The 18,605-nt window shown below is 31.7% G+C and overlaps 1 protein-coding gene and 1 long non-coding RNA gene across 8 annotated transcripts; both read left to right on the forward strand.

The window, feature by feature from the left end:
* Window positions 1–1,010: 1,010 nt before the first annotated feature.
* On the forward strand, window positions 1,011–6,569 carry LOC110820770 (uncharacterized). 7 transcript variants are annotated; one of them, XR_015818710.1, is made up of 7 exons: window positions 1,016–1,581; window positions 1,688–1,742; window positions 1,821–1,954; window positions 2,556–2,630; window positions 3,436–3,600; window positions 4,516–4,701; window positions 5,955–6,569. It is a non-coding gene; the product is annotated as an uncharacterized LOC110820770 (long non-coding RNA). The 7 variants fall into 7 exon arrangements; XR_002540953.2 differs by lacking the exon at window positions 3,436–3,600 and having other exon boundaries at window positions 1,019–1,581; window positions 5,955–6,119; window positions 6,200–6,569; XR_015818712.1 differs by lacking the exon at window positions 3,436–3,600 and having other exon boundaries at window positions 1,019–1,369; window positions 1,446–1,581.
* A 7,407-nt stretch (window positions 6,570–13,976) lies between these two features.
* Window positions 13,977–18,094, forward strand: PAP2 (phytochrome-associated protein 2). The gene is made up of 5 exons (XM_088218856.1): window positions 13,977–15,388; window positions 16,081–16,310; window positions 17,160–17,301; window positions 17,585–17,646; window positions 17,838–18,094. The coding sequence occupies exons 1-5, from the start codon at window positions 14,859–14,861 to the stop codon at window positions 17,873–17,875; spliced, it is 1,002 nt and encodes a 333-aa protein (XP_088074982.1). The 5' UTR covers window positions 13,977–14,858; the 3' UTR covers window positions 17,876–18,094.
* The last annotated feature ends 511 nt before the right edge of the window (window positions 18,095–18,605 follow it).

The raw sequence follows: 18,605 nt of genomic DNA on the forward strand, positions 1-18,605 counted from the left end.
GATCTAATAAAACTTATATCATTATATGTCAATTTTATAAATTTATTTAACATGTCATTCATTTATTTTAATTAATAATGTTAAATTCTTATTAAAAAAATAATATTATTTATTACAGATATATTTCCGATATTATAAAGTAAGACAAAGAGGAGAAAATTCTCATTTTCTTACCCTATTCGGTATTTAAAGGATTGTTATTGCAAGCAAGTTAGACGCTATTACTACCTAATGCTATTTATTTCATTATAGTCGTATACTTAGTAGTAAAATATTATTTTTTATTTATATTATTAATTATAAAAATAATATTTTTGATATTAATTACTACTACTGATATTGTATGTCATTTTTATTAATATTGTCATTCTTACGTATATCATATTTTTATTATTATTATCATCACTATTGTTATAATTATTATTAACTTAATTGTTATTGTCATTATTACGATTATTATGATTATTTTGAATATAAATAAATAAAAAAGATAGTATAATCTTTTGAGGTGTCCTCCTTATTTATTTTACACATTAATAACTTACTTTATCTTGATTAATTACTTTATTTTAACCTACTTTGTTGTTAACAATAACTATCGTAACTACGAAAAAATAAAATAAATTAAAAAAAATGTATAAAAATAACATAATTATTATTTATATTATATTTCAAAAATTAATTTAATGATGATTTGTTATGATTAAAAGTCTTTTGTTTTTATTAATATTTGAGTCTATATTATTTAAAAGTTATACTTAAAACAATTGTATTAATTTTATAGTTATTATAATATATATTATTATATATATCATTTAACTCCTTTAAACTTGATGAATATCCACATTATTATTTTTTTTCTTTAGTTAATTTAGTTCTTAAACCCCATTAAATTCTATTTTTAATAACCAAAGCCTCCCTTAAATTTCTCAATATGGGCCAGGTCAACGAAGCCCATAAGTCAATGGGCCTGGCCTCACATATCAAATTCAACTGAAAGCTGTAAACTTCATATCCTTTCCGGTCTCAATCAAAATAACAGTAAGAGAAGGAACAGGCGATCTTCTTCAATACCGACCCCTGCTTATCGAGAAGCCTTTCGTCCGCCTCATCTCTTCCTCTGCGTGTTTGTGTCGTGGGAAGCGGGCCTGGTGGATTGTACACTGCCGAGAAGACTATCTATATACTTGCATTTAGTAAGCTTATTTAGGATTAAGCATGTTTGATTTCAATTTATTAGTGCAACAGACGTTGAGGACGCATTAAGGAGCGCAAGTTTATATAATCGATGGACAGCCGACACCGTTTGGATTGGTATGGCTCCGACGTCGAACCTGATCATCCTCAAACCAAGATGTGGATTTTGCTGGTACTCTTTCTGGAGATAGTTCAATCTTCCTTCTCTAGTTTTCGATAAAACGAGAAAAAAAAATGTTCTTAATTAGGTTTAATTTTACTAGAAGACTTACGACAGACTGTGTTTAATCATTCTCTGGGATGGCGCAACATAAGCGCTGCTCTTTCTTTGGGAACGTAACTCTTGGTTCAGATGTATCCCTTCCTTAAGAGCTTTACCATGTGGTAAGATAGTGCACACCTGCTCGTTTTCTGGGTTATTGACATTTTCCTTGGGTTATATGGTAATGGAACTTAATCTTTTTGGCCCATTTCTTGAAATATGGAGCAGGTTTTCCGTTGCTTATGGAGCTGAGAGTGACAGAATTGTTGGTATTCCAGGAGAGGTATGTTTAGATATCTTCATTAAGTCTTTCGTTAATTTGGTAATTAATGTTGAAATTCATTTGTATGCGTGTATTTAGGAAAATCTTGTGAACTAGAATCTATCGGGATACACTTGGCTAGGAGGATCTTTTTTGGTGGTACAATGGGCACCCAGACTGCAGAAACATGAGTCCTGATTTGAAGAGCCTGACCCAGCCATTATTCTGGGAAGGTACTCTTTTGTCGTATAAGATTGATGATGGGGTTATTATTCTGAGGATTGTTTCTTATTTCAAGTTTGATCATTTTCAAAATTAAGTTGCACAGATTAGATTAGTTTTTCGGAAATGTTCATGGCAAATTGGTAAAGTTTGTCAAGTCCCAGTACTTATTACTAGGCAACTACCGTATCACTAGGCAACTATGGCTGGTTCAAAAATAAGTGGTCCATTTTGAGATTGTCTATTACAATATCTGAATGCAAGTTTTCACTTTGTCTTTTATAACTTAAATTTGGAGATATTGGCTCGGGGAAAAATGCAGTTGATACAGCAAAATATGAGGATCACTGCCTAGGGTAATTTTTTCTGGATATGAAACTTAAAACGTGCATGAGTTTCTGTCAAAACAAAACTCCTTGGACTGGTTTTGCAAAGGCCCAGATGTAAATATTTGTTTAATCTCTTGTATGCAGTTTCTTGATATAACATAGCATAATATTAAAAGACAGAAACCTAATTTACGTCTTTGATGAACTGGTGTAAGTTCAGAATTTCGGGATGCAGAACTGAGTAACTGACTACTGGATTGCAATGTGTTCCTTCTATTTGCAGGATTGTGTTGAAAAGGATTGATTACAACTGACAAGTTAGTCCTAGTTGATGGTTTACCCTTTGATCACTTGCAAGGTACAAAAAACCTACTCTGTGCATTTATGCACAAAAATAATGATTTGGTCCATTTACTATTCAAATTAATCCAGTCTATATACTTCTAAAAATTTTTCAATTTAGTCCATCCTGTTACCAGTTATTACCACCGTTAAGTTAGGTGTCACGTGTTAAATTTTATAACACGGACACCTTTTGATTGACCCGTTTACAAGTTAAATGTCATGTCAAATGCCACATTAAGGAAAATAATAATGAGCATCTTGCATTTTGTTCATTTAACTGCTAAAAGTTTCTATCAATTCATTTGATCAATTATTCAGTTTATTTTAAGGAAAAGGCAGTGATGCGGCCAGTGTTCGGCAGCTCCCTGGGTTTAAGTCACTTCCATTTCTGCCCCATTTAAAATTATTTTCATTTTAAGTTACAAAATTATTAAAATTTATCTTTTTTACCTATATTTCTAAAGAATTTTTAGGAAACATTAAATCACATTTAGTCATAGATAGAAGTATTTACATATCTATATTAACTCAAAGAAATATGTTATGTGTGTGTGTGGGGTATAAGCTGGCAGGGGAGAAGAGCCATAGACCACTTTCATTCCATTATCTGTCGGGACGGAAATTTCCTGGCAGGGTTAGGGTGGGAAGGATAAAAACATATTTGATTATGATGAATTACCATTCCAGGTATTAAAGAAATCCAACCAGGTGCCTCTCATGGAATCCTGTTGGCTGGAACAATGATTTTCAGGACTTCATATTAATAATTTAATGGAAAAATGACTCTGTTTGATGGATGTCTATTGCATCTTTTCCAGGTGGTGGTCCCTGACATGAGGGGTCCAGTTCTCACTGATACTTCAGGAATCTGGTTGAAGATGGTGTATATATATGTGGGTAGTTGAATAGAGGGCCAACTGGAATTGTTGCTACAAATCTTTATTGTGCTGATGAAACTTTAAACCATCTCCTGCATCCTTTAGGTAGACAAATGCCCCTAGATTGCTGTCATAGTAGGATAGTTAAGAAAAACTATTAGGTGTTTTGGAGTACAAATGAATTGGAAGACTATATAAATGTGATTGATTTACTTTAAAATTTTTTGTTATATAATTTTCTAAGAATATTTGAAATGAACTAATTGCATTATGAAATTCTCAAACTTATTTGTATTTTTGAAAGTACCTAATAATCCCTCTATATCTGAATTATCTTGGTTATAGAAACTTCTAAAATTAAAAGACAGATGTTGAACTCTTGATGATTACCTCCTTGCCAATCTTGAATGGTAACTTGGTAGGTTGCTAGCATATCAGAGAACATCGGTGGCAGGGAATGTTAGCATATCAGGGGAGTGCCAGCAACTTCTTTTAGCTTGCGAAACCCTGGGAGAGAGAGACGACTCCACTTACTGGATAACAGGAATGTTAAAGTTGTCCCGTATATTACCTGGAAAAGTATTGACTCTCAAGAGAATATGCTGGGAGGTTTTCAAAACAAACCCCGAGAAAAATGAGCAACATAGGAACTGTCTGAAAGTTGCCAAAAAAAAAAATTCCTTTTTCTAGATTTCTTGGTGTGCAGAAGCAGAAAATGAGTATTTCTGCTTTCACTCAGATTGACAAGGATGAAGGAGAAATTGTCTCACATAACCTGATGGTCTTGTGTAAAATGAAAAAAAAAAATTCAAACTACAAGAACTGAATTATTACAAAATTGACTAGCTGATTTGAATTGTGATAATATCAAACTACATGGCGCAAACTTGTAATTTCTCTTTAAATTATTTTGTGCACTTAATTAGCAGCCATCAATTAGGTGATTTTTGGTTTATAAATGATTGCATGAGCTTATTTTACCCCATACCTTTAAACAGCTTGTAATTTCTCTTTAAACAGCTCGTTTTGGACATGTCCGGGCCTTTAACGTGACCATGTCAGTCCTACTTACATACCCTCATGCAGCATGCTTGTTTTGGACATACAAAGCTGCATGTTCATTTTGCTTCTGAAAAGTCAGCATGGGTAAATTGGAGGTCCAATATATTCCAAGTGATGACCAACTCGCATGTATTTTCACCAAAGGTATTCTTACTTCCTAGTGTTTTCAGGTATTGAGGTTCAATGTATGTGCATTCCCATGCTCAACTTGAGAGGAGAGGTGAGATATATGTTTGGGATTTTGCATTTCAAATTGTTGTTGTATCATCTTGTTAAGAGTACGATATATTTATGTACAGACACACACATATGTATTTTTCATATTGAAGACATCAAACACATTGAATCTATAATAAATTTATGCTCCAACAGTAATGTTCATAGGGAGTGGTATACAGTAGTCTTCTGCCTCTTCTTTGTTTTGCCTAGTTTTTTGTTCATGAGGAAAAAGTTCTGATAGTAAAATTGGCTTGTATGCCCTAAAAAGAAAATGTTCTTCTGGTATTGCAATAATATTCTTTCCTTAATTGGTCTAGTTTTCTTCCAAAAAATAATTTTGTGCGACTGCCTTCTTTATCAACTGTCTTAATTTGACAATTGGTTTCTGTAAAATTTGTTTGTAAAGTCAAATCCCACCATTTTTTTCAATGTCAAGCACTCAGAAAGTTAAAGCTGCCATCTTCAAAGCAATTCGCTGCTTAAAGTCTCCCATTATCTACTGAGTCTAGATTCTTATGCATCTTATTATTAAAGGATTGAATTTTTTGAATTCTTGGTGTCAAATCAACATGTCTCTTATTGCTCCTCAAGGATTCCAACAATAACTTCCACTTAAGAAGATTAGCATTATATATACATATATGTGTTTGTGTGTGTGTCTACTGGTATTTATAATGCCGGAAGAGGCATCCTGTTTTTGGAAATTAGAATATGATATCCACTTATTTGAATGTTTTCTTAGAACTCCTTGAAATGTTAGTATGACATGATATTTTCATGCATATATATGTGATGCGATGTGATGAAATTAGTAAGTAAATCAAACAAAAGTTAAAGGTATAAAGAATTTGGTGGTTTTATCAAGTTGATCTTCTCTGTACGAAGCAAATCTAGATTTACTTTGAAAAAATTCGGAAAATTACAACATGTTCTTTTTCAAATCCTGAATCTCAATACACTTGAATGCAACGAAATAACTTAAAGATAAGCTTTGAGATATATATTTTTTTGAATATTAAAGATAAGCTTTGAGATACATGTATACATATATATACACACGCACATATAGATGACCGTATGGATCATATATCATATGATGACAGCATATTCCATTTTTTGAGCTTGTGTGACATACATTTTCACAATCTTTTTCCAATTAATAAGGGAATCTTGAACAGGGAAAACTGGTTTTGGCTACTGACTCCTCCGCTACAAGTTATATCTGAAGCCGCAGCAGCCTTTTAAAAATGACTTTTTGCCGAGCAATTTGATGTCCACCATGAAAGTCATATCAGATGAGATCGATACTCTCGATACCTTCTTTCCTTGTTAAAACATATAAGGTATATATGATTATGAGCATAGTGGATGAGTCAATTTGAATTAAGATTGGATTAGTCTGGACTGAACCGAGGTGTAGCAGATGTCAACTTCCGACAGTTTGAACCAAGTGGAGCCAGAGCAAGTTAGAATGCGTTTGAGGATGGAACCATTTGGCATGTTTACAGGCCTGACTCATTCAATAATTCACACTAAGCAGCCTTTTAAAAATGACTTTTTGCCTAGTAATTTGATGTCCACCATGAAAGTTATTTATCAAACCAGACTATTACTCTTAGTACATTCTTTGCTTGTTAAAAACATATAGGGTGTTTTTAATAATTCCTGTTAGGCATGGGAGATTTTGGGTGTAAGTAAGTGGGAATACCATCAGGCTTTATGTGTATAGATATGTAAATGTATTGAGTATATATGTCGGTAGATGTGATAAATCTAAAAAGGGTTTGAACTAAGGGTTTGTTGTGTTGTTGATGATGATAGGTTTGGACAGCCACGGTTAAAGAGTAAATGTGCAGTAGAGAGGTTAGCCATTATTTATATATATATATATATATAAATGTGTGTGTGTGTGTGTGTGTATATATTGAGCATGTGACAAATCTTAAATCAGGAAGGCAAGTGTCAGTGATCATCTACTTTTTTTCATTTGGATTCATTGATTCACATTTTTGAGTTGCTATCCACTAGTGAAGTGTCATTTGATGGGAACAAACCCTTTGCCAGCCGCCCCTTTTAGTTATAGTGGAGAGGGAGTCCCACCCAGGCCTGAAACCTGAATATTTAGATTAAGTGGAAAATAAAAATCACTTAATATTAAAATATATGAATTGTTGTAAGTAAAAAATTATAAAAACAGAGTGGGATTATATATATATATATATATATATATATATTATATTATATGACAATGGTGGGATCCACATGTAGGGCCCACTTGATCTCAAGCTTGTGTCTGTTATGCAGGCTGTGGTATTATCATTTGGACGTGGAAAAGAAAGAAAGAAAGAAAGAAAGAAAGGTGAATGAAATTTGATTCCTAATTTATAATAATCAAATCAAATCAAACAATCCTAACAATTTAGTGATTAGACCACAAGTTTTAATCTAACAAAAAACAATAAATTTTCGTAATTTTTACCTAACCTATTACGAGTTTATAATTCATTAATGCACTAGTAGAAGTAGAGTTATCAAATTATGTCAAGGTCTAACGAATCTATTATAAAATTTAATGTAGTAAAAATGATAACTTAATTCGCTAATGCACTGGTAGAGTTGCGGTAATCAAATTAGGTTAAATTCTAACGAATAAAATTTTTTTTGTTAAGATAAACATAACATTTATATTCTCTCGTTTTAGAACGGTAATAAACGAATTTCAATCTAATTTTTTTTAAAAAAATAAAAGAATCGAATCGAATCAAATCACATAATGTTTGGAATTGATGGGGCCATGGAGCTGCTGTTTTGAAGATTCATGCTGTCTCCTCCTATCCTATCCTTTACCAGAAAGTCCAATTATTTCCACTAGCCAATTTTTTTAGTTTAACTCTTGTTTGCATTATGAGGGAGGGAGGTTTTCTTTTTTGGTGCTCAAATTTCTTTAAGAATCAGAATTTTGTTTTGTCACTCTTCTGGGATCTGATAGATTAAAGAAGAAGAAGAAGAAGAAGAAGATCAAAGCATTATAAAATTACGCAGAGGATTTTGCTTGTTTTGGTCAGATGATCTAATTCTATAAAACAGAATAAATTCGAAAAATAACAACACATGTCGTTCTCTCTACGATTTATACCATGAACTCATCAAATTATTCTTTATATTTTGTATCTTTCTTTAATTGGACTTACAGTTGAGCTCAGGCCAATTTCACTTTCAAAAGTGAAATCTCTTCTTTTTCATCTACCAATCCTCTCTCTCTCTCTCTCTCTCTCTCTCTGTCTATACATATATATATACACATATGTATGTATATGTATATAATTACAGTTTCCTCTTTTGGCTGCAACTGCATAAATTAGTTGAGCACCAAACATACTGTATAATTGGGAGGTAAGTTTGACAAAACTTTTTGGTAAATGACTTTTTAGTTCCTTTTTACGTGAATATAAAATAAGTAAATAGTTTATGAATGAAAAAACAAAAGTACAGACAGATTCTAATTTATATATATTTTTTTATTTATAAGAGTGTAGTTTCCCATTTTATTATAATTTTAGGTGTATACAAATATATTATTGTTTGCGTCATCATTAATACATACGGTGTCAATTAATTATTAAAATATATAAATTTTATTTAAATAAAAAAATAAAATCTACCCTCAAAACCATAATCGCTATTTATCATATTTTTATGCATACTTCTTCCGATTAATTTATGTCGTATTCTATTCTTATAAGATGGTATATGTTGGTTAAGAGTTCCTCTGCTGCCACATCATACACGTATTGAGAACATAAATAATTATAACCATATACATATAAAACTATAGTAATAAAATGCCAATTCTCGAACTTTATTTATAAATTATCTACAGCTCGTGTTTGACTAGCCAAACAGTGCTAATAGAGAGATCATATGTTCATCGAAAAACTAATAAAAATATCAAATTACATTACCACTTAAGAAGAGCTTTATGTAATTTAGTTTGTAAGAACAGCAGAATACATGATGTTGGTATCGTCGAGTAAATTATTATAATAATGATATAAATTCACTATAAAAAGATGGTGCCTGCCTTGGTGGCACCATTGTAGGACCCTGTAAGTACAACAAGAAGGCACTGAGGGAAGGAGGGGTCCGATGAGTGCGACCGGCATTAGTGAAAAGTGGATGCACCGCTAGCTCAAGTATTGAACAAAAAAATTAGAATCTTCTGGCCTTAGTGGAGATTAAAAGAGAAGCTTATCCCATTTTTCCTGTTTAATTTTCACGTGGGATCTCTCTTGCATTACACATACATACATACATACACATGTATATATAAAGTCTAGGGCAAAACAGATGACCCACATAAAAATTTGTAAAGGGAATGGGACGTAGTTGAGCTTGGCCAAACACAAAAAGCAAAGAGAGATGTTTTATTCCTTTTCAAAATTTCTTCATTTTCATGATAATTAACTCATATGATTGATTATTGGAGTTTCTGAAAGTACACAACAACAACAATTGAGGCGCTCATATTTTCTCCATTGGACTTATTATTTCACATTCCTCATGCTTTACTATAAATGAATTCATTAAATTTAACTAAAATTATATACTCATATCAAACTTTACGTTATTAATTTGATTGTTAATTTAAAAGGTAAATATTTACGATCAATTTTTTTATTTATTAAAACCCATATTTTTTTTTACCTGTTTTTGTATTCTTACCGTATACAAATTATTCACGTAAAATAAAAAATATTTATGATATATTTTCAAAATTTTTACTCAAATGAATCCAATCATAAATAAAAGATTCAATCAAATATAAAAAAAAATTAAAAATAATAAATTATATTCTAATCGTGAGATTGAGTTAAGAAGAATCGTTCGTTCTCAAATTAAGTGTTTAAAAAAATTAGTCAATGGCAAAAAATTGAGTCTTAAATTTTTTTTTTTAATCATAATGTAATTCACACAATTTTTTTTATAGTTAAAATAGATGTAAATTTACAAATAAATTTTGCTTTATTTTTAAATTTATTCCCAAAATAGTCTTATAGATTAGAAAAGGATAAAATCTATATGTATTTACATGGATTCTGACTCTGCCATGAACACATGCATGACCTCATAGATTTGAAGATGTGACTGCAGATGCTTACCCATTAAAGTCCTTAGCTTCAAGCTTAAAAGCTTATGACTTTTTTTTTTAGTTTTACTGTTGTTGCATGAAGCAGCTTTTCTCAAACGCAGAAGCTGTGAGCATAAGCTATAGTAATATCACAAACCTGAGACACAGATTTTCATGATCATAATTAATTTAGATATTATATTAAATAATTGATTATATTGGTGCAAAATGATTTGAAATTTATCGTTTGTATGTTTATCAATTTTAAAATAAAATCTACATATAAAGTTTATGTAAGAAAATTTGATTCGGAAGTTATTTTCTATTAATTTTAACACATTTTAAGAAAATAAAAAATATCAGAAAATTAGAACTATATATTATTCGAAAATGATGTAGTCATAACATGGTTAAAAAACCTATTGATAAAAATTTTAATTTTCTGACACACTTTTTCTTTTTATGTAAATAACTTTAATTGATAGAAAACACTTTGAAAGGAGAATTTGTGTTCTTTTTATAAATTAAATAAGAGATCAAAACACATTCAAAGTAATTGAATGTGTCGATAACTGTTTCTATTATTATAGTTTAATAACTATAAAATACAATAATTATATAATTTATTTTAATATTACCCACTTCATCAAAGTACTTTTTTTCTTCATATTCATTATCTATTATTTTAAATTTTCTTTAAGTTGGCTTCAACCGTTATAAGTAGATGAGAAAAATAAAATATTATATTAGTAGTTCATCGACTTAATTGGTGAAATTAACAATTTATTCTTTTAAAATATAACCTTACTAAATAGTTTATATCATTTTGGTAATTGTAAATCCAATGTTATACTTCTAAGTAAATCTTAAAAAGTTACTGGAACTTATTAATTAGAATTCTTAATTACTAAGACAAAAAAAAATGATATTAAATAAAATTTTGTGTAAAATTAAAACATTGAATTTCAAAAAATCTTTAATATAATTTGCATAATAATAATTTTAAAATTATTTATAGTTTTTTAGTAAAACTTTAAATGAATTAATTATAATTTTAGTTAATAAATAAAAAATTAAAGATATGATTAAATGGTTTTTGCAACGCCGTTCGTTCCCAAACATAACCCCGTTATGTCCCCCAACAACCACCCCTAGCGTGGACTTTCTTTATGGATCGTGCCCCACTTTATATGTAATGCCATTATTGTTGTTGTATAAGACTTTCTACTCGCAATAAAATAATATTTCCTTTCTTATATTTATATACATTACGCAACATTTGATTTATACTATAAAGTATATTAAATGTATAATTAAATATTTTATTGAATGAATTGACATTAATAATAAATAATAAAATGTGAGTAATTATGCTTTAGAATAAAATATGATTCATACTAGATGACTTTTTTTTTTTTTTTATGTTAGAAAATAATATAAACTTATATTATCGTGTTATATATATATATATATATATATTATAGAAAAGATGTCACTCTACTTTTTTATTATGATATTCTAATTTAAGGGAAAAAAAATTATGACAACTTTAATTTTTTCAAAAATAAAATTTGTCGTAAATACATTAAGCAACACGTTATTTTAAGATTTTTTTTTAAATTTAGAAACGTATTAATATTTGTTATTTAAAAAAATATGTACACACATCAAAATACTAATATGATCTATATACTATTTTAAAATATTTAAATTAGTTTATGTATTTTTCTTTTTACTCTATTGATTCTTATACTCTTTAAAAAAAATTATTTAGTATTTAATTATTAATAATATTAGTAGATGTGATACGTGAATTTAAACCAAACATTTTGCATAGGCTTACTGTGCACTTATATAGTATGAGGAGGCTTACTTGTCTTATAGTTTGGTTGTTTTACTTATTTTTAATTTTATTACTTTTTGCTTTGTCTAGTTCAATGATACTAGTTATTCTAGTGAGTTTTATAGTTATTATAGTGAATATAATTTTTCTAGTTAGATAGTTACGTTTTGATATTAATGTGAGTTTTGCTCAATAACCTACGAATTTAGGTAAATATTTAATGCGTTTGGCCACATGGGGCATCATAAGTAGATTGTTGTCTACATCAGATGTCATGTGTCTCTTAGTATAATATCTGATATAGACTTTTTGATTCATATAATATAAATCAGTTTAGTTAAAAAAATAAATTAATTCACCAATTTTAATCCTAAAACTCAAATTTCTAAATTCACCGTTTCTTTCTCCTTACATTCTCTAATTTGATTCTTCCTCATCACACTCACACTGGAGTAGTATTCGCGATCTCTTTTTGGGGGCTTTCCTTATTGCACTCCTTATAGTGACTCATTCTTTAACGAACAACAACACCTATCTTGAAGTTATCCTCAAGCTTTTTTTCTCCATCCACGCACATGTAAGCCTTGATTTAAACCATGAACGATTTTGAGGTTTTGAACATGTGAATATGAGGATTTAAGTATGAGCTGTTGGTTTGAGTATTTTCACCAATATATAATATGTGTATAATAGTTAGAGTTTTATTGTAACTTGCAACTAGGATATTTTCATCATATGTATATAATAAAGTTATAGGTAAAATAATAAAATTAGAGAAATAGTTAAAAATAACTGATACTCATTAACAATTAGTTAGTTAGTTACGAGCAAATACTATGCAAGTACGTACAAATCTAACAGAGGAAGACATGCAATGAAAAATAATGAATTGATTCTCTCTCTCTCTCTCTCTCTCTTTCTGTTGTTCTCTTTTTTATATTAATTATCTTTTTATATATTTCTCACTCTCTGGGCATCTCTCATTTTTTCTATCATATGCTAAACCTGAAAAGTTATCTTCCTAAAATTTACACATAATAATGGTATCAGAGTATCATTCCCAAATTTAATATTGTATGTCCTATATTAATGACAATTCACCTAGTGCAGACACATAACTTGATGGATTACCTTAGTGTAGTAGGATATGCAATATAAAATATATATTAACTTAAAGTTTTTAATGTATTATTTTAGTCAACCATGTATTTGGGTAATTAAATTTAACGAACAACTTTTTTGAAGATCGTACAAAAATATACACGTCGAAATATTAGTTGCTCTAAATCTATTGATATTATCATAAAGGATGACTCTTATTAATTTAGAAGTTACCAAGAATTTTGTCCCATAGAGAGAGAATCTATATCGAAGAGAATTTCTCATTCGCATAGAAATTATGAAGAAAAATTCTCATTTGCTTAGTAGAAAATCTATAGGATAATCAATAATAAGATAATTATCAGCAATAACAAGAGAATCATTAATGATAACATGTTAATTAATAATAGTAATAAAATAATTAATAATAACAAAAAATAGTGTGTAGTAATAACCAAATCATCGATTATTGGTGATAAACTCATAAATATTATAAAAAAATATATGAAATTACTGGCAATATCTACTCTATGATGGTTATATATAAGACAATATTGATGTTCATCGACATTGGGAAAAAAAATATTTTTATTTAATAATATTGACAATAGAGCACTATGTGAAATGATAATTGTTACCCTTAAATGAAAATGGTTATTTATCTAATATATATGTATATGATGTAAAATTGGCACATATATATATATATTTTTTTGTATGAAACTATATAATACTAGTCTAATAAACCTTAATGTTTCAAATAAGATATAGGGTACATAATATTTTATGATAATGGCTTTGGATTTATTCAAGTGAGAACATGAAATTTAAATTGCTAGTACGTAAAGAATTACTTCATGTACATTTTCTAATGGGGAAATTTCCAAGTTGAGTTTCTACAATTTTATATTCCGGGTTTAAAAATTTTCTGGGAAAGTGCCAAACATGTCTGAGCAAACCCAAACAAGAACACGAAACGGGAAGCAGAAGAATCCAAAAACGACAGTCGCACTTCTCTTTCATACCCCCACGCACAACCATCTCTTTTCACTTCGTCAAAACTGCCGTTTTCCCTTTCCTCTCTCCCTTGATTCATTTTCCCCCTGTCAGCTTTCCCGCACACTCCCTCCTCCTCTCCTTTTCCTTTCTCTACTCTCTTAACTTTTTCTCGGAATCCAAACACCATATCTGCCAAAAATAAAATCTCTCTCTTTTCGCAGCGTTTTCCCTGTCTTACCTACTTGAAAGTTCGAGAAAGTTTGGCGTTTCAGATACCATTCTTCGTCCTCTCTCTTTCTACTCTTAGACCCTCGAGAAAATATTTCTTTCTGCAATAGGTGCATTCTAGCATTTCGCGCGCACGTCGATGTGTGTTTGCTGCGCATTTTAGCATGGCCGGCGCGTGAAAAATGTAAAAAGGGAAGTGTCGGGGAGGTCGGCCGGAACTGTTCTGTGGCTTGTCGGGGTAGTTGCGCACATAAAGTTGTATGCGATACAAGAAGGGGAGTATAATAATACCCCAATTATATCGTAAAACCCAAAAAGAAAAAACATGAAAAGATGCAACTTTTTTTTTCTTTTTCAAAAAAATGTAACTGAAAACAGGAGGAGAAATCAGAAAAGTTAAACTAAAAATTATTCATTTTAAAAAAAAATCTTAACGAGTACTTTCTTTTTTTATTGGATTTAAAAGCATGTTTAGTGGGTTTCCTTTTACCCGTACTTTCCATCTTCCTTCTTACAGATTTACTCACTCACACAGTAGGGGAGAGAGAGAGAGAGGGAACGATTGTGATATTATATATACACACACATAGTAGTAAAACAGAGAGTATATGCCCAAAAGCTCAAAAGGGTTTCTTTTGCTTATTTCTCTGAAAACTCAGGCTTCTCAGCTCATAATCCAAGATAGGCTTCCTTCTCATTCTTCTTGTTCTTGTTTTTTCTTTTTCTTATCCTCCTCTTTAAATGCCCGGTTCATGGTTTTTTGAGCACTGCATGTGAGTTTTGATGTCTATGCCAGTTGTGGAACATGATTACATAGGCTTGTCAGAGGTTCCTCCGATGGAAAACTCTGATAAACATTACAACAGAAAGAATGGTCTCAACTTCAAGGCCACCGAGTTGAGACTTGGGTTACCCGGGTCCGAGTCACCATCCAGGAATGGTGATAATGATGATGATGATAGAAATGGGGACCTGGTAGTGCTGTCCCTGAAGAGCTATGCAGTGTCAGGGGCTAAAAGGGGTTTCTCTGACACCATTTTTGATGGTGCTGGAGGGTCTGCCAAGTGGGTCATCTCCTCTGGATCTGAAGCTGCTGCTGTTGATTTGGCCGGTAAAGGTTCTTCTGTCGGCGGTTGTGGTGGCGTATTGTTCTCTCCTAGAGTTGCAGGTAAGGCTGTTGCTGGGTCGGACTCGGGTCCTGTTGTGAAGGATGATGCGGTACCTCAGTCACCTAAGCCACTTGGATTGGGGCAGGAGAAGAAGAAGGCTCAGGTTGCTGGTACTGGTGGCCCTGCTGTTGCTCCTGCTTCAAAGTAACTTGATTAGACTCTCCTGTCCCTCTGCTTAACTTTATTTTTTAAAAAAACTTTTCTTTCTACGTAAATTTCAGCTTGTTATTGACTGTTTTAGTTTATTCTTCTTCTAAATACTGGAGGAAATTTTGGAAACAATTTACCAAGTGTATTGTTTTTGTGACTTCCTAACAAGTGGAAATGGATAGAGAAGAACTCAATTAACAACTTGGGTATTTGGATGAGTTGGAAAAGAATGCATATAGAAATCTTAGTGAATAATTTCTTGAGCACCATTTCCCCGCTCATCAGTTACAGTTTGACTTCTTTTTCATGTTTGTTTTCTGACTTACCATATATACATGTATATATATTCCATTTTGAGGAACTTTTCCTCTCATGATTGGTTTTCCAGATTAAACTTGTAAGCATATATTTAATAATCATGTGATTTCAAGATCTTTTTTCAGAAAAAGGACTATTTAACGATCTTGTGTGGATCTTCTGCTGAAATCCAAATGCATAATAGCCTTGATGTGTAAAAAGTCTTTAGTCTTTGATCAATTTTATAGGAGGGTTTTTTTTTTTGCTCCTTTGCAGCATCTAACTGAAGTGTTGAACTAGTTACTGCGTAAGTGTTAATTAATGTTTCTTGCAAATGTTAGTCTCAGCCCTCTGCAAACTCTAATTGCTTGCGTGTTGTGGTTTGACAGAGCACAAGTCGTAGGATGGCCACCAATTCGTTCTTTCCGGAAGAATACTATGGCTTCCCACCCTCCCAAGACTAACGAGGATGCGGAGGCAAAATTGGGATTTGGGTGTCTGTATGTCAAGGTCAGCATGGATGGCGCCCCCTACTTGAGGAAAGTTGATCTAAAAACCTACTGTAGCTACATGGATCTTTCGTCTGCATTGGAGAAGATGTTCAGCTGTTTTACAATTGGTAATTTTTTCTTTCTAATATATCCCATGCCATATTTTTTGTCACGAACCTGATACATGATTCGGGTCTGAAAGAAAGAGGAAAAAAGAGAGAGAAAACCAAGAGATAGGAAAAGAAAGAAGGCCGAGAGTTGTTGAGATTTGAGAGAAAATTATATTCTGATTTCAATAATTTTCGATGCTTCATCCATAGAATTCATGTCTATTTATAAGCTACAATGGCGCATATTTCATCTTAGTCGTGCTAGGAGGTTGCTTGAATGGCCGGTAGGCTGGTAGTCGCACCGCGTTTTCTGTTACGAAACCCTAATCCTAGTTGCAGCTGTTACAATTAAAAAGAATAATCTACCTTTGTATATTTTTCCCTATTTTACCCCTTGTGGATTCCTGGTATTTTTATCTTGACATCCAAGAGTTCCTTGTGCTGCTAGTAGCTTTTTGTTACTGGAAATGCCTCAATGATGCTTCAATTTCAATAAAGGTGTATGGGAACTTGGTAAAAGTCTGCTTAACTACCCTCTGTAGATTTCCTTTTATCCTTCTCTCTTTCTCTCTCTCTCTCTCTCCCTCTCTCTCTCTCCCTTGGTCGTCTGTCTTTTTCCTTTCTGAGGTTGAGAGAGTTTTGTCATTACAGGAATAGTTTGTTCATAGAGAAAGGACGACAAAGTAAGGTTTCCTTCTACTTCTGGCATTGTGTCACTTGTGAGCTATTTTTGTTTGTAATAACATGGCAGGCATGCATTAAAAAAAGTTGCCTGCGCCTGAATTTGCTGCAACATTTCCACCAGGGTAAGAATTGATGACATGTTTAGTTAGGAGCTAATTCATGTCTGTGTGATTGCTTTTCCAGGCCAGTGTGGTTCTCATGGAGTACCAGGTCGAGATGGATTGAGTGAGAATCGATTAATGGATCTCCTGCATGGTTCTGAATATGTACTTACCTATGAAGATAAAGATGGTGACTGGATGCTGGTCGGTGATGTTCCATTTGAGTAAGTGCTTTATAAACTCAATTTTGATCATTTTAAATGTGATTTTCACCTCCACAACTCAAATTGTGGATTTCTGAACCAAATCCGCAAGAATTCTTTATTTGTTCCGAACATAGCCTTAAAAATGTTTGGTTTGCAAGCTTGCAATCTGAAAACTATTACACTATTCGATTTAAACTTGTTATAATTTGACTATCCAGTATTTAGCAGAATCTTTAGCAAAATAGAAGCGAAATATAAGTAAACAATGTTATCCAATTTCATCTGGTTTTGCTTTTGGCAGAATGTTCATGGAGACTTGTAAGAGGATGAGGATCATGAAGAGCTCAGAGGCTGTTGGCCTAGGTATGATCTATCAAACATAATATTAATATGTTCTGATTTATGAGTCCATATCCGACCATGTAATGTTAAAAGTTACCACGAAGACTTTCCCATGACTCGTTATCGAATTAGAAAATCCTGTTACGCTACTCCATTTGCATTCAGTATATGTTCGTATCTGACTAACCTATATTTCTGTGTGTTTATTGCAGCCCCAAGGACGATGGAGAAGTGCAAAAATCGCAATTAAATTGATGCAGAAGGATGGAATACTCGAAATATGTAAAGAGTGAGGTAGTTTTCTTGTATTGTGAGGTTATAAAAGCCTCAAATAAGTCTCAAATTTGGATCCTGTAATTCCAGTTGATGTATGCTTTTTGTTTTAAACATGAAAGACTTATGTAGTACCATGACATTCTATTCGCTAGAAGGCAAGATAAATATTGTAGACGAATGGTTGCAGATTTTATATGTTTGTGTTCTTCCCCGCTTTATTATTCCTTGATATAATATGAAACTAATGTCTTCTTTGGTTGTTTCTTCTACCGACCCTCGTTCTTTATTTCTTGGTTACTAGAATAAAAGAACTCGTAAAAGTATACGAATAAATGAAAGCTTCGTCCTTGATTAAGCTATTTGAGTGTAGTTAAGTAATTATACATTGACAAATCCAGTCTGAAATCTTATTCTGGTTTGCATTGATTTTTTCTTTTTTTTTTTTCGTCTTGTCTGTGTGCTGGAAGAACCAGCATTGCAGTTGTACTTGTTCATGAAGGAGAAAAGAAGGGAATAGGAGATTTATTCTCTGGAAGATGGTTTTCAACGGTCAATGAAGTGCATAATATGATGCAGTAGGCAAAAGAATAAAAGATTGACAAATTCCAAAACACTTACAAGTAGAAGATACAAACATTGTAGTTATGGGCATATTATTCAACGGTCAATGGAAGATCCTTACAACAGCTTAAACCCTATAATTT

Source organism: Carica papaya, chromosome 4 (assembly GCF_054855325.1).
Source record: "Carica papaya isolate Zhongbai chromosome 4, ASM5485532v1, whole genome shotgun sequence".
Classification (NCBI taxonomy): domain Eukaryota; kingdom Viridiplantae; phylum Streptophyta; class Magnoliopsida; order Brassicales; family Caricaceae; genus Carica; species Carica papaya.

Excerpts from the sequence above, each read along its gene's own strand:
- PAP2 (XM_088218856.1), top strand. The coding sequence starts at position 14,859 with ATGTCTATGCCAGTTGTGGAACATGATTACATAGGCTTGTCAGAGGTT. Across the intron at positions 15,389-16,080 it reads GCTGTTGCTCCTGCTTCAAA|AGCACAAGTCGTAGGATGGC; the intron begins GTAACTTGATTA and ends GTGGTTTGACAG. Across the intron at positions 17,302-17,584 it reads GTCGGTGATGTTCCATTTGA|AATGTTCATGGAGACTTGTA; the intron begins GTAAGTGCTTTA and ends TGCTTTTGGCAG.